General features: G+C 44.5%; 1 protein-coding gene across 4 annotated transcripts in view; it reads left to right on the top strand.

Moving 5' to 3' along the window:
* Positions 1 to 472: 472 nt before the first annotated feature.
* Positions 473 to 16537, top strand: part of ERO1B (endoplasmic reticulum oxidoreductase 1 beta) — a 68437-nt gene continuing 52372 nt past the window's right edge. For 3 of the 4 annotated variants that reach the window (XM_078434186.2, XM_078434185.2, XM_078434183.1), the window contains exons 1-3: positions 473 to 811; positions 10163 to 10282; positions 16434 to 16517. In XM_078434186.2, the coding sequence (XP_078290312.1) occupies positions 710 to 811; positions 10163 to 10282; positions 16434 to 16517 (306 nt within the window). In that variant the 5' untranslated portion in view covers positions 473 to 709. The remainder of the gene's footprint in view (positions 812 to 10162; positions 10283 to 16433; positions 16518 to 16537) is intronic. The other variant, XM_078434184.2, reaches the window with a different exon arrangement.

Genomic DNA, 16537 nt, shown 5'->3' with positions numbered 1-16537 from the left:
GATGTGAAGCCACAGAACACTGAATGAACCAAGAAAACGCTTCGGCTCGAAAGTCGAAGATCCTGCACCACTGGTTCCTCATTTGCTTAGGTAGCGGGCGGATCCCGAAGCCTGGCGGCTGTGCGATGTTAAGGAGCAACCGTACGGGGCGGGGCGGGGCGGGGCGGGGCGGGGCGGCCCCCCCTCCCCCCGGTTTCCAGGAGCAACCGCCCGGGGAGGGGGAGAGGAGACGGCGGCCGGCCGGGAGGAGCGCTCCCCGCGCCACCTCCTCTTGTTTTGGAGGCCCTCGTGGTCCTGCCTCATTGGCCGCCGTGGAGCCCAAGGCCCCGGGGAGGCGGAGCGGCCTCCGCAGCTGTAGTTCCCGGGTTCTCGCGGCCCCCTGCCCCGCCTTCCGGCAGGAGGCCCCCTCGCGGCCGCGCGAGACCACAACTCCCACAAGGCCCCGCGCTCGGAGGGGGCGTGGCCGGGGCGAAGGGGAAGCCGGGGGCGGGGCCGCCTAGGGGATGAAGTGGGGGCGCTCGGCTCTTCAGCCTCACTCGCAGCTGCCGGGAGCTGGGGAGAGCGGCCCCCTCCTCGGGACGGGCGTGCAGACCTCTGACCCTGGAGCCTCTTAGCCGCCGGGAGCCGTCCCCTTGGGTCGTCGCCCGGGCCGCCCGCCGTTCCCCGGCCCCGAGGGGCCCGGCCGGCCGCGGTGGGGGGAGAGGTCAGCATGAGCCGGGGGCCCCGGCGGGCCGGCGCCGGGCAGGGGGCGGCGGCCGCAGTGCAGCTGCTGGTCACCCTGAGCTTCCTCCCGAGCGTCGTCGAGGCCCAGGTGAGCCCGAGTGATGGCGGGGCGGGGACGCCGGCCGAACGCCCGCGGCGGTGGCGAACGGGCCGGGGCTGGGGCTCCGGGAGAGGGCCGGCGCCGGACCCCGAGGGGGATTTCTGGCGAGCGGAAAGGGGCCGGGGTCTGGAACCGAACCGTCACGTCCAGGAAACGTCCGCGAGCCGCGTGCCGTGTGCGGGGGATGGCGACGCTCGCGGGGTGATGGCAGCAAAAAGAGGAAGATGGTGACGGTCCCCTGAGGTGTTTTCGTTTTCCTTTTCTGATTTTTTTTTTAAGCGGCTGGGAGTGTGGCGGGAGAGGAGACGGGAATGAAAACGTCATCCGCGGTTTGGGGGGGAGACAACACGCGTAGAAACGGTGAAGCCCTCCCGTCCCTCCCAGGAGGGAGGGGAGGTGGACCCCGCGCCCCGCAGAAGTGGGGTGCATAGGGAGGGGACGGGACTCACCAACTTGCTTGAACTTCTGGGGCTCTCTAAGCCCCTCGGCTGCTACCCTCGCTCTGGCATCTTTCCTTGGCACTGCTGTATTTCCACCCAACTTGTGGCATCTCCGGATGAGCCCAAGCAAGAGACGTGGGGGGGGGGGGGCGGGGGTGGGGAGCTGGCCTTTGCAGGTCTGTGAGCAGCGAGGTGATGGCAGGAGGGTGGGCTAGAGTTGAGGGGCTGCCTTTGTGAAACAGTGTTACTACAGACGTGTTGTCAACACGCCGGACGTGGGAAGGTTAGCTGACCACACAGCCTTGTGCCTGGAGAGCGGTGCTGACTGCTTTTCTACAGAAGGTTCTGAATAGACTGCCAGGTGCAGCCGCGCCTCGTCTGCACCTGCTGCAAAGTGGCAAAACTGCTAAGAGAGAGAGAGAGGAAGGAACCGTGTCTCAGGTGGCTCGATAATGAGGGGAGATGTCATTGTAGGCAATTAATACTCACTGCTGAGAAAAACCGAAGCTGTGAGCGGAGCCGTGTAAACATGTTTTTCTGACGGTTCGCACGCTGTTTTCAGGGCGTTAGGGTGTCCTGCGCTCAGTCCCAGAATGCCCGAATAGCCTGTTTTGTTCGCGTTTGGGTATTTTTTTCAAATGAATTGATGTGCTAAAAATAAAAGGGGGCAGACTTGGTTTTGGTATTGGTGAGCGTGTTAGAATGCAGATTCTCTGGCCCTGCCGCCGCCACATGTTCTGATTTAGTGGATCCGGATGTGCCCCAGGGATCAGCAATTTTAAATGAGCCGTGTAAGTAGCTGTAATGCAATTATCCTGTGAGGTACCTTTTGAACCCCACCTAGAAAACACTGAAGTAGCGGAAATCTGGGTGGGAGTATCTACTATATTAATAAAAAGTAAATTTCCCAAATTACCTTTAGCAAAATTATTTTCTAATCACTGGTTGGGTGATTGTTTTTGAGTGGCATGTACATTTAGATATTTTTCTAAAATGGGATTCTTGTCGTTTTTCCTTTTTATGCCTTATATTAATTGTATACGTTGCCATCAATCTAGAAGCTTCATTTTAGTCATCTTTATCTGCTAGTTACATGTGTTAATGTTTTATAATTGCACGTTACACATGCAATTTATTAAGGTAAAATTTTTATTTTATTGTATTTAAATGAATATATGTCATTTCATCATGTCCAAATGAATACCTGTAGTTTAAAAATTAAAGATTTGTGCATATTCAAAGTAACATTGTTCCAAACGGTCCTCCAAAGTGGATACGTTTGGTTTTTGTTTCCAGTGGTACTTTCTAATATAGAAGTTGGAGCACATTTTAGATAGTACTTTAATCTTTAACACGTTTAAATATACATTATCTCATTTTATTGGATACTTCTCAGAAGTGGGGCTATTGAGGTAACTGAAGTTCAAAAAGCTTACATGACTAATACCACACTTGTTAAGTGAACAAGGTTGAACTGGGCCCCTCGTAGGCCCCGTTTTCTTCTGTGCAGTACATCTCTGTATGCCTGCTTCTTGGGGGTATAGAAATCTGAGGGAGACCCAGGAAGATAAAAAAAGTGCAACTAAGTTCTTTCTTGGTGGGGGGTGGGGGGTGGGGGGTGGGGGGGAGGAAGCCCAATAAAGCATAAAGGGAAGAATTCGATTTAAAAAAGAAAACACCTGGGGCGCCTGGGTGGCTCAGTCGGCTAAGCTTCCGACTTCAACTCAGGTCACGGTCTCGCAGTTCGTGGGTTCGAGCCCCGCGTCAGGCTCTGTGCTGACAGCTCAGAGCCTGGAGCCTGTTTCAGATTCTGTGTCTCCTTCTCTCTCTGACTCTGCCCCATTCATGCTCTATCTCTCTCTGTTTCAAAAATAAATAAAAACGTTAAAAAAAAATTTTTTTTTTTTTTAAAAGAAAACACCTCCATTTAAAAGAAATCATTTAAGGAGAGGACTATATCGACTACGTCTCCTTGCAATGAAAGCATAAAGTTATTTTTGAACCCTTAAAATGATAGGCATTTGTATATCTCATACTCTGTTTTCTTATAAATTAAATGCGAATGGGCTTTGTAGTCTGGAAGGCACTAGAAACTAAAGACCTTGTGCATACAAATGATATGACAAGTTAATCTTCCTGTAAAGAAGTAATTTTAGTCAGATGTATTTTTAAATCTTTCTAAATGCATTTCTGAGGTGGCATGAAATCAAAGAATACATAGAGCTCCCCAGCCCCCAGTGGAAAGTCAGATCTTCAGACTCAAACAGTGCTGCTCCAGTCCATGACCCTGAGGATTTCCCCCAAACCCTGAAGACCCTGGGTTTCTGCTTTAATTGCTCCTTGGTGTGGAATGGACAAGAAATAAGGGTTGTGTGCCCAAAGAGAGGAAACTAAAAGACCCCATCATAAAGCTTGAACTCCAAAGAGCTACGGCCTCAACATGAGAAATGAATCCTACCAGGAATAAGGGGAGAGTAAGAAACTTGCCAGGGAAGGGGGGGGGGGCGGGGAACTCCCTCGAGAATTTGTAACCATGAACTTGTTCCTATAAAGGTTTGCAGGCCAAATTCATGCCACCTATGCTGGGAAAAGCTTCAAGTGGAAAATTTGATTTATAGCAGACCCAGGTTGGTATGCCCCCAGCTTACTGGTAATAGCAAATGTCCATCCCCTCTGGAGGAATTTATTTTCAACCCAAACCCTAAAGAAGTCTTCAAGAGCCCGTGCCAAGGAGAATAAGCAGCTAATAGTCAAAAATCACAAAACACAAGGCACTGTGAATGAGATAATGGAAATATAGCCTATAGAAAAAGACCTGTGATAACCTTAGATTCTGAAAATATCAGACATAATTTAAACACAGGAGACATAGTGAATTTAAATACAAAGGGGAGGGGGGCACAGATAGGGACACTGACCTGAAACTGTGAAAAGGGAACAAGAGATTTTAAAGAATGATCAAAAAGATTAAAACAGTGTGATAGGATTTCTAGAGATGAAATTAAAAACTCCATGGATGGATTAAATAGCTGATTATATCCAGCAGAAGAAATGATTCCTGAATCAGGCAACCATTTTATGTCTTTTTCTAATCCTCCGATACTTTTCCTTTTTTTTTTTTTTTTTAATGTTTATTTATTTTTGAGAGACAGAGACAGAGGGAGACACAGAATCCGAAGCAGGCTCCAGGCTCTGAGCTGTCGGCACAGAGCCGGATGCAGGGCCTTGAACTCACAGACCCCAAGATCATGACCTGAGCCGAAGTTGGGTGCTTGACCGACTGAGCCACCCAGGTGCCCCACTTTTCCTTTTCTTCGTTTCATACTTCACACTAACAATGTAATCCATATTTATGCACCCATTTGTCTCTGTTCCCTGACATTTTGCCTTCCAATGGATTGCCATAGATGAACTGTGAACTCTTATCAAAAGCCAATCCCTCTCATATATTAGGTCCCAGTTCCTTCTTTCAAGATCATGTTTTGAGCAAATCTTTTTTCTCTCCTGGATCATTAATTTTTCCTTGTCTGATGGATTGTTACTGTCATCCTAAAACATACTGTTAATTCTATTTTAAAGTTCTGTCTTGACCCACCCATCTTTTCTGGCTCTGCTTCCTTTTTCTGTTCCCCTTATGGAAAAACTCCTCAAAGGAATTATCTTTATTCGTCCTATTCTGGTCCTCTCGCCAGCCTATTCCAGTCAGACTTTCGCCCCTACCTCTCCGAAACTGTTCTTGTCAAGGTCATTAATGTCTGTCTTGTCACTAAAGCCAATAGTTTTTAAACCTTAGCTTTACCTATAGACAGCATTTTTTTCCCCACAGCTCATGGCTTACTCTCCTTGAAATACCTTATTTCTTTGGGCTTTCAGGATACTGTACTTTTCTGATTTTCTTCCTTTCTTTTAGGCTGGCTGTACTAGTGTCCTTTGCTTACTTCTCCTCTGCTACTACTGACCGCTAGTTATTTCAGCCTCAGGTTTCAGGTCGTGTACTCTTTCCCTTCTCTATCTTGGTTCTCTCGTTTGGTTTCTCAGCTTTAAATACCACCTATATAACTGATTGTCAAAATCTCCAGAACAGGATTCTCATCTTTAGATCTGGATAGGCAGGGCACCCGAGTGGCTCATTTGGTTGAGCGTCCCACTTTTGATCTTGGCTCAGGTCATGATCTCACGGTTAGTGGGATGGAGCCCCTCATTGGGCTCAGTGCTGACAGTGTGGAGCCTGCTTGGGATTCTCTCTCTGCCTCTCTCTGTTCCTCCCCTGCTCTGTTCTCTTCTCTCTCAAAAATAAATACTAAAAAAAGAAAAACCTTGGAATTTCCAGAATAATCGGAATGCCTTTTGTTATTTATAATGAGCCCCTTTTAATCACACCTATTTATCCTAATGGGAACCCCTAGATCACCTCAGGGTGGTACTGATCATCAGACACACCAAGTGATTAGAGCATTGGAATTTTAGCCCCACCCATGACCACTGGGACGGGGAGAGGGATGCTGGAGACAGAGCTCCGTAAAAGCTCTTGGGGCGTCTGGGTGGCTCATTTGGGTGAGCCTCTGACTCCACTCAGGTCATGACCTCACAGTTCCTGAGTTCGAGCTCAGAGCCTAGAGCCTCCTTCAGAATCTGCCTCCCTCTCTCTCTGCCCCTCTCCTGCTAGCACTCTCTCAAAAATAAACATAAAAAAATTTTGAAAAATATAAAAGCTCTTAAAACAAGATGGATGAGCTTCCAGGTGGGCGAAACATAGACTTTCTGGGAGGGTGGCTCAGAGGCATGGAAGCCCTGAACTTGCACTCCCAGTAGCTTTCCCTCTGCACCTATTCCATTTGGTGCTTCCTGAGTTGTATCTTAACAATAAACCAGTAGATATAAGGTAAGTGTTTCTCTGGTTCTATATGCCATTGCAAATTACTGAACTTGAGAGTCATTGGAACCCCCAGTTCATAGCCGGTCAGTCAGACGTACAGGTGGCCTGGAGCTTGGCGGTGATACCTAAAGTGGGGATCGTGGTGTGTGACTGAACCCCTAATCTGTGAGGTCTGCTCTAACTCCAGATAGCATCAGAACTGAATTGGGCGCCCAGTTTGCGTTGGAGAGTGGGAGAATTGGTTGGTGTAAGAAAACGCCAGGTTCCAGTAAAGGCCAGAGTCTTAAAATGGTCTCCTGTTTCTCCTTTTTACATACGACATAGTCCTTGTCCTATTTCCTCAGGAACTTCAGGTGAGCATACTGCCTCAGGGCCTTGAGCTTTGTATTCCCAGTGCCTGGCATGCGTGCCCCCACGCTCCCACATAGCACACCCCCCACATAGCGCGGCTTGTTCCTTTTCCCCCTTGAAGTATTACCAAAATTTGCCAAAATTTCACTGAGACCTTTTTAAATTATACTTTCTAAAATAGTAGGAGCTCAGTTCTGCACTGATGGTCTCCATTCCCTAGTTTTCCTGTCCCTTTATTACCATCTGGAAGCCCCTGGAGGGCAGAGATTTTTGCCTTTTTTTTTTTTTTCCTTCTGCATCCTCAGCACTTAGAACAGTGCAAGGCTCATGTTAGGTAGGTCCTCAAATAGGTTGAGTGAATGAATGAATGAATAAATGAAGGGAAAATAAATGCAAATTCAGAATGAAGCCCAGAAAAATAATGGGATAGTAGATTTTAAAGAGAGCTTATGAGACATGGTCTAATTTGTGTGATTGGAGTTCCAGAAGAATGTAATAGAGTGGGGAAAGCGGTACTGATTCCTGCAGGTCAGTATGAAAAAGACAACCCAGTAAAAAAATGAAAAAAAGGGGCATCCGGGTGGCTCAGTTGGTTAAGCGTCCGACTCTCTGTTTTGGCTCAGGTCATGATCTCATGGTTTGTGGGTTCAAGCCCTGCATTGAGCTTCGTGCCGGCAGTGTGGAGCCTGCTTAGGATTCTCTCTCCTTCTCTTTCTGCCCTTCCCCAGCGCGCGCTCGCTCTCTCTCTCTCTCTCTCAAAATAAATGAACTTTAAAAAATCTTTAAAAAAAGAAAAATGAGAAAGGACAAACAGGTATTTCACACAAGGAACAATTACAAATGTCTTATAAAACATTATACCTCATTAGTACAAAAATCAGATACCCTTTCGTTCTTACTAGATTGGCAAAAATTCAATATCCAATATTGGTAAGGAGATAATTCAGCAGTAATTCCATCTGCTGTTGGATAGGGTTGTAAATTGGTAACCTATTTTGAAAATAAGCTATAGTAATTCCACTTTAAGCATATAAACTGGAGAAATTCTTATACATATACGTAACGAGATCATGGCAAACCTTTGTGTAGCATTATTTAGCTAAATCTGGAAACAACCTACATATGTTTTGTATTAGTTTCCTGTTACTGCTCTAACAAATTACCACGAACTTAGTGGTTTAACGTGGGTTTCACAGGGATAAAATCAAGGCTGCCTTTTTTTTTTTTTTTTTTTTTTTTTTTTTTTTTGGAGGCTCTAGGGGAGAATCATTCCTTGCCTTTTCCAAGCTTCTAGAGGCTGCAGTGCTTCTGGCATGTGGCCTCTTCTATCTTAGAAGCCAGTAGTGTAACATCTTCCAGTGTCTCTCTGACTCACACTCTTGTCTTCCTCTTTCAAGGTTCTTAGTATTGAGTCCACCCAAATAATCCAGTATAATCTTACCATCTCAGGATCCTTAACTTAATCATGTCTGCAAAGTCCCTTCCACTGCCTACAATAACAGATTTACAGGTTTTAGGAATTAGGGTATGGATATCTTTGGGGGGCATCATTCTGCCTACCTTATGGGTCAACAGTAGAACAAATACATTATGATATTTTCATGTAATGTAACATTTACAGCAGGGAAAATGAATGAGCTACTAGAAAACTCATTATTTTGGGTAGATGTCAAAATGTTAGCAAAAGAAGTATATTACAACATAATTCCCACAATAGATTCCATTAATATTAAAGTTCAAAAATGAGCTCTTAAGTATATTGCTTCAGGATGTATATCACATGTGATGAAATTACAAAGAAAAATAACAAAAATAAGATATTCTACCTCCGTAAGGAGGAAGATGAATGTAATTAGAAAGGGACTTTAAAAAATAGCTGTATTTGTATTTTTTAAAAAGTTTTGGTGATATACAGGTTTTTGTCTTAGTAGTTGTCTTTAAGAGTTAGAAGTAGGTACGTGACAATTTTGTATACCTTACCCCAACCCCTACCACAATTAAAACATCTTTAAAAAATAAACCGTGGTGGTTTACTAACTAAAAATAAACAATTTAAGAAAAATTTATACGAAAGAGAAATGTCTGGAGAAAATATTTTTAAAACATAGAAAGCTTTTGGTTCTTATTTCTACCCCCCCCCCCCCATCCCTATTACTTAGAATTTGAGGTTTTATAAATAGTAAGCTTGAGAAATGGAATGAATTTCAGTAGAGTTGGTGACAGGATCTTAGTAACTAGGATAGTAAAGCATATGGAATTCTAGAGCTAAAATTCTTGTTAATGATCCTTTGTTCTTTAAAGAGAATGTACCTCTGACTCTTTATGTTGTAGAGAGTTTGGAGACTTATTTACAGCCCTAGGGGCAAAGCCTGAGAAAGAAACAACTGGGATGTTCTGGTTTCCAGGTTCTGGTCATTCTTTGCATAGATTCCTCCAGTGGATCATGTGAATGACCTTTAAAAGACTGGGTCCCCTTTTTGTTTTTAAATTTTAATTTCAATTGAGATAATTGTAGGTTCCATGCAGTTGTAAGCAATAATACAAAGAAATGCCACCTACAATTCATCTAGTTTTCCCCAATGGTAACATTTTATAAACGTACAGTGCAGTATTATCACCAGGACATTGGCACTGATTCAATCTGCTGGTCTTCAGATTCCCCCTTGTCTCGTTTGTGTGTGTATGTATTCTTTTCACTTTTATCACGTTTAGGTTTGTGTATCCACCACGATGGTCAAGATACTGAATAATTTGATCACCACAGGGATCCTTCTTCTTGCCCTTTTATAACCACACTTGACCTCCTTTCCAACCTATGCCCCCACTCCGCCTCCTTCCCTCCTCCAGTCTTTAACCTGGCAACCAATAACCTGTTCTCCGTTTCCAAAATGTAAAAATGAAACCACATAGTATGTAACCTTTTGGGGTTGGCTTTTTTCACTCAGCCTGATTCCCTGAAGGTTCATCCAAGACGTGGATGTCAGTGAGTCCCATTTTTAAATTTAGCGGAAGAATGTTTTATGGAAGTTTTGGATTCTGAACTCCCTTTGTAAATATCAGTTTCTGTTGCCTTAATGGATACTTTGAGTAGTGGATAAAGCATGTATTTTTAAGTGTGATTGACTTAGGACTAAGTCTCATTGCTACTTGGGAAAAATTATTTTAACCATGCTCAGCCTTGATTTTCTTAGGTGTAAAATGAGGATAATACCTATTTCATAGAATACTTTTTTAAAAAAGAGGTAACGTAATGTTCTTATCACCATGCCTATCATATAAGTGTTCCATAAATGGCAGTGGAAAAGAAAGATAAGGCTACTACAGCAATATTCTTACAGTCTGTGACTTCTAGGTTAATCTTGGAAGAAATGGCTTTAGCATTCCAAATACTTGTTGGAATTTCTGTATGTTTCATATACTTCTCTTTAGGCATTAAACATTAATGCTTAGTTCTTCAGAATAGGTGTATCTGATCCTTCTATTGTGTCTTAATTGGCCATAGTAAAAAGTAAATGATTGCTTTAGTGTTTTATATCTCAGTTAATGAAGACTTGTTACCTTGAATTAACAAATTATCTCTTTTATATAATATTACAGATTTGTTAAGGTTGGAATATCAGTAATGCACATATTTAAAGTTTTATGTTTGTGTATGTATTTTCCACCCCACAGGTCACCGGAGTCCTGGATGATTGCTTGTGTGATATTGATAGCATTGATAACTTTAACACCTTCAAAATCTTCCCCAAAATAAAAAAATTGCAAGAGAGAGACTACTTCCGTTATTACAAGGTACAGTTACAATTTTTGATTCCATTCGTAGCAAAGGTTTTTACACAGCCGTCTACAGATGTGACTTTTATGACCCTTTTGAAAGCCCATTTTGACTCTTCTCAGCACCCTCTGTGTGTTTTATCGTTGGAATGTATTAAGTATTGTGGTGAAACCTGATAGTCTTTTTGAACACAAAGAATCTGAAGCCTCTTGCTGTGTCTGGGGGATTCGTCATCTTTCAAGTTTTGTTTTTGAGACAGAGACTCATTCCACGGAAGCTCAAAATGCCAGACTTCCTTGGTCAGCCTTCCTTGTGACGTTGCCTCCTCCATCTAGACACCGACCCAGGTTCTCTGCTGTGCTGATGGCAGTGGTCTGTGTTAGCATTGTTAGCTGTACAAAGTACCCCTGCGGCAGACATTCACCAGAAGGGCTGGCCCCCAGGCTGAGGGTACAAGCACCATTCATAGTAAAACTGCAGAATCGGTTCTTAAACCTAATAGTCGTCTCCAAGTATAACCATAACAACTTAAAGGGAGGAGAAATGAGGCAACATTCAAAAGAACGGTATTTTAAATTTAAGAACGATATTTTAGAAGCTGCTGTTCTGCTTAGCCTATGCTCTTGTGCTCATAAGTTCTCTGATTTTCATTTTTAGTTTATTTTAAAAATTGAGCATGATTTTACACTTTTTTTTAATCCTTATCCTACATAGGCTATCTTAGTCTTTAAATATTTTTGAGGATAAAAAAATTTAGAGGAGGAACTAATGGCCATTCTTTTTATGGTACCACCAAAATCTTGAATCAATTTCCCATATTTTTGCAACACTTTGTACAGGTGTCAAATTTCTGGCAGAACACTTCTATAAGTGTCTAATTGACCAAAAGAGGGAAAGACACTTTGGTTAGCAATCCTATTTGCGTAAATATAAGGGAAGTGATTGTTTCTTAAAGGAATATTAGAGGATGTTACAGAAGAAGGAAAAATGAAAGTTGGACAGGCAGAAAGAACAATGTTCTAAAAAAACGTTCTACCCAATTTAACAAAATTGCTCCATGTGTAATGGGAACATACTCCTGTTCTCCCAAGGGAGGGTCATGCAGTAATCTCGTTAATGGATTTATCTCCATGGTAAGGATAGCAGTGATACCCACTCCTTTTCTAGTTCTGTCAACCTATGAATTAAACTAAAGGGACATTTTATCACCACAGTATCTTGTACGTTCACCAGTGGCAGAAAGGAAAGCGAAGAGGTGAACTGTAAACATGCACATACCTACTGGTGATTGAGCACACAAGGGTGTACAGGTTGAGGCACCAGTCTGCCCCTGTCGACTGGTCAGCTGGCTGTTGTAGTTGGTGTTTACAATTTCTTGTACTATCCATTCCATTCCTTTAGTCATGGAGTATTTATTGAATGATTATTCTGTGGGAGGCCCTATTCTAAGTGCTGTGGATACAATAGTGAATAACACAAAGACTCTGACTTCATGAAGCTTTTATTCTGATTAGGAAGGCAAACAATCAACAATGAAATATAATTTCATATGGTTATACGGTAAGTGCTATGGAGAAAAATAAAGTAGGAGATACAGAGTAATTAATGGGGTGGGGATGGTAGGTAGCTTTATCTTTGACGAGGATGACCAGGAAAGGAAGGTATTCCTACTGTGCCATTTGAGTGAAGACCTACGTGACGTGAAAGCCATGACGAGATATGGGGAAAGAACATTCCAGGGAAGGGGAGAAGAACTGCAGGTGTAAAGGTCTAGAGTGTTTGAGGAATAAGAAGACAGGGATAGGCTGGAGCAAAGTGAGTGAGATGGAGAGTTGGAAAAGTGGGTAGGGGCCAGATTAAAAAAAAAATTAGAAGGCCCTATTCACCACATAAGGATGTTGAATTTTAGTGTAGGTGTGATCAGTTTCTGGAGGGATTTGTACAAAATAGACTAAGGGTGTGAGACAGGAAATAGAGAAAAACCACGTAGGAGGCTTCTGCAGATGGAAGGTAACGGGTTTGGAATAGGGCAGTAGCCTTGGAAGAGGTGAAAAGTGAGCAAATGAGCATTATATCTAAGAGGTAACACCAAAAACTTGTCTGATGGTGTGAATGTAAGCTCTGAGGGTAGAGGTGAAATCAAAGATAATGCTGAGTTGTGAGCATACTACAAAAAAGTATGTCCTGACCAAGTTCATCTTATTCTAAGAATGCAAGGACAAGGCTTTTAGGTCTTTAACACAATTAAACACACATTCTTGATTTTTTTAAAAATAGGAATGATGGATACTTCCTAAACATGAACATTTTAATCCTAACATGAGCATTGCCAACCTCTTACTTGCTGGGAAATAATAGAGGAGTTCACACTTAGGTGAGGGACCAAGACAGAGGCACCCATATCTCCTTTACTGTTGGAGGGATTAGTATATCACAACAGCTAGAGGATAAACATTTTTAAAGAATAAGGAAAACGGTCTCCTTTTATAAATGACAGAAGTATACCAGAAAACTCAAGTAACAAAATGAACAAAAGTGATAAGAAATGCATTAAGCTCGCAGGCTATAAAGTTAATGTACAAAAATCAATATCTTCATAAATACAAACAACAACAAGTTAGAGGATATGATGGAAAAGAAATCCCCATTTACATAAGCAGTGAAAAAAGGTGAAGTATATAGGAGTGAGTCAAAAAATGTGCAAGACCTAGAGGAGGAAGCCTCAAAACCCTACTGGGAGACCCAAAAGTAGCCTTCAAGAAATGGACAGGTGTGTCTATAGCTCAAGAGGTTGGTTCTCTCCATGTTGGCGTATACGTTCAGTGTGATCCTAGTAAAAGGACCAATATTTTTTTCCTGGACCTGGACAAGTCGTTGCAGCCTCAGTTCTCTGGGCAGCAGGTGAGACCGTGGTTGGTGTGCAAGAGGTTACTGAGGGACTGCTCGTGGAAGCGACGGCTCAGGGAAGGACCGGGCGGAAGGGAGGCGAAGCTCTGGGAGTCCGCCTCTGTGGAAACCTCAGGTGACCCTCTGGGAGCCCTGGAGACGGGATGGCCCTCCAGAACTCTCCCCCCTTGCCAGAGAGACCTAGGCCTCTGCAGCCCTCCATCGGTCATTTGCAGGCCGCCATTGGAAGGAGTGGTGTGACCTTGTGCTAAGTGGCTGTCTTCGGCTGAGGCCAGCTGCCTGCAATGTTTTTGGAAGCCCGGGGTAATAAGCCCTTCCTGAAGGATGACGTTAGCAGCATGTTCCAGTGTCCACCACAGTCCACTCCTTGCTCTGTGTTACTAGTTTTCTGTTGCTGCATGACAGATTAGTCTACAATGTAGCAACTTAGGGGCGCCTGGGTGGCTAAGTTGGTTAAGCACTGGACTTCAGCTCGGGTCATGATCTCGCCGCTCCTGAGTTCGAGCCCCACATTGGGTTCTGTGCTGACAGCTCAGAGCCTGGAGCCTGTTTCAGATTCTGTGTCTCCCTCTCTCTGCTGCTCCCCTGCTTGTGCTCTGTCTCTCTCAAAAATAAATAAACATTGGGGCGCCTGGGTGGCGCAGTCGGTTAAGCGTCCGACTTCAGCCAGGTCACGATCTCGCGGTCTGTGAGTTCGAGCCCCGCGTCAGGCTCTGGGCTGATGGCTCGGAGCCTGGAGCCTGTTTCAGATTCTGTGTCTCCCTCTCTCTCTGCCCCTCCCCCGTTCATGCTCTGTCTCTCTCTGTCCCAAAAATAAATAAAAAACGTTGAAAAAAAAAAAATTAAAAAAAAAAAATAAATAAACATTAAAAAAAAAACATTTTTTTAAATGTTTAAAATGTAGCAACATAAAGCAGCAAACTGAGAAGGTGGGATTTGGGGAAGACCTAAAGAGAGTAGGAGAGCAAGCCATGTCGATATCTGGAGGGAGCACACTCCGTGCAGAGGGACCAGTGGGAGCAGAGGCCCTGACACTACAGTGTGCCTCCTGTTTTGAGGAACAACCCGGGAGCCAGTGAATAAGGGGCAGAGAGCAGACGGACAGGCCACGTAAGGCATTCCTGACCGTTACAGGGACTTGGGTTTTGAACTAACCCAATTTTTAGAAGTATTGGATGTGGAGTGAGAAAGTAAGGAGTCAAGAGTGATGCTGGGATTTTGGCCCGAGGATCTAGAGTAATGGGGTTGCTGTTTTCTGAGATGGCAAGAAGAATGTCCTGTGGACAGATCCAAGAGGCATTGGACGCATAAGCCAGGAGTTCAGGGAACCTGCAGTTCCCCAAAGAGGTTGTCTTCGGACATCCCGAACCCTCTGCCTGGAAGTCTCTTTCTGTAGGGAACCTGTATCCGAGTCCTCCCCATTTTATATGTAACTGAACGGAGGCCTCCCCTGATTAACTCCACGGTCAGAGCTGACCTCGCTCTCCTTGTGTCACCAGTTCCACGTGTTTTTGCCTCTTCCTCTGTGACGTAGGTGTTATTCACTTCATTTAACGGCTATTGATTGAGCTGTCTATTAAGTATCCCAGGCACTGGGGATAGAATAATGAAGAAGGTGAAATCTCAGTCCTTACAATGGGAGATGCAGGCAATAAGTAAATCAGAAATAGGTAGTGGAGAGTGCTAGAAAAGAATAAAAACAGGGTGTAGGGTGCATACTGAGTGCTGCTTTGGAGAGTCTGGTCAGGGAAACTCTTTGCCGAGGTGGTATCTGAGAGAGCCCCGGCCGAGGTGAGGGGAGCAGGCCGTGAGACCTGGAGGAGCAACAGGCCAGGCAAAGAGGAGCCACTGTAGAGGCCTGGAGACCAGGAGCTGGGTATGTTCCAGGCAGGAGGGCCAGCGTGGCTGGAGGTGCACAGGAGACCAGGTGAGGGAGGGCCTAGTGGCGCTTGCTACAGAGCTGGGATTCCTTCTGAAGGTGCCGGGAAGCCACAGGAAGGTGTTGAGCAGGGATTGGTACCGTCTGAATTATGTTTCAGAGGGATCGCTGTGGCTGCTGTACAGCAGAAGCAGGGAGCATGGGGTAGTCCTGGGATTCCCCTCCCTCCCTCTCTCTCTCTCTCTCTCTCTCTCAAAATAAATAAAATTAAAAAAAAAAAAAAAAGCAGTGGAGGTGGTGGGAAGAAGTGGATAATGAATTGTGCATGGAGGTAGCAGAGGGAAGAAACAAGAATAAAACTTTGATTTTTGGCTCAGGCAATCCATCTGGCAGTCCTGTTGAATCACTTTCTGTTAAGTTCAAGATAAGAAAATCCAGAGTTTTTAACAACATGGTTAAAATGGTCCATCCCTGGGGCGCCTGGGTGTCTCAGTCGGTTGGGCGTCCGACTTCGGCTCAGGTCACGATCTCGCAGTCCATTGAGTTCGAGCCCCGCGTCGGGCTCTGTGCTGACGGCTCAGAGCCTGGAGCCTGTTTCCGATTCTGTCTCTTTCTCCACCCCTCCCGTGCCCATGCATTATCTCTCTCTGTCTCAAAAATAAATAAACGTAAAAAAAAAAAATTGTTTTTAATTTAAAAAAATAAAACGGTCCATCCCTTTCCTACGTCTGCACTCATTCTCCCACTAAAAGTTGGTTAAACTGTTTTGTTTTGTTTTCCAGTTCCCACAACTGTTCAAGCTCTGTCACCTTATCCAGATGCACAATTTCTCCAACTTTGATCCATCCTGAGATACTACCTCCTCAGAGGCTGCCATCCACCAGCCCCATTATTTTCCATCGCGAAACTCTGGATTTTTGTTTGTAATTAAACATTCATTCCCTCCAGTAGATTATCAGTTCCAGGGGGAAAGTGCTTTTTGCGTCTCTTTTTGCCCCAGAACCTCCATGGTGCCAGGCAGATAGTGGGTGCTCGGTGCACGTTTAGGTGGCTGGGCGCATGAGCGAATCCTCACGGGTAAGGTAACGGCATGGTGCCGACAGTTGTGAAAATGCTTTCCAGGGTCTGCAGATGAGCAGTGTGCTTGGACTGTATTCCTTTTGGGAAGTGTCAGAGGACTAATAACAGTTATTTTTTACATTAATATTACACCTGGGTGTCCGAAAACCTGCAGTCATTTAAGATTCTGAACTCTATAAATGACACGGGAGAGGAAGCTTTTTCTTCTTACTCACCAGCATGTCATTGGCGCCCACACAGTGACACTTAGCGTGCGGACTGTGACCCTTCTATCCTAATGTTAATCCAATCTCTCTCTCAAGGTTAATCTGAAGCGACCATGTCCTTTCTGGGCAGAAGATGGCCATTGTTCAATAAAAGACTGCCATGTGGAGCCCTGTCCAGAGGTAAAATAAATTTAAAAAAT

This window comes from Panthera onca, chromosome D2 (genome assembly GCF_046562875.1).
Source record: "Panthera onca isolate mPanOnc1 chromosome D2, mPanOnc1 haplotype 2, whole genome shotgun sequence".
In the NCBI taxonomy this organism is placed as follows: Eukaryota; Metazoa; Chordata; class Mammalia; order Carnivora; family Felidae; genus Panthera; species Panthera onca.
Note: the sequence above shows the minus strand (reverse complement) of the source record. Positions and strands in the feature narration are given on the sequence as shown.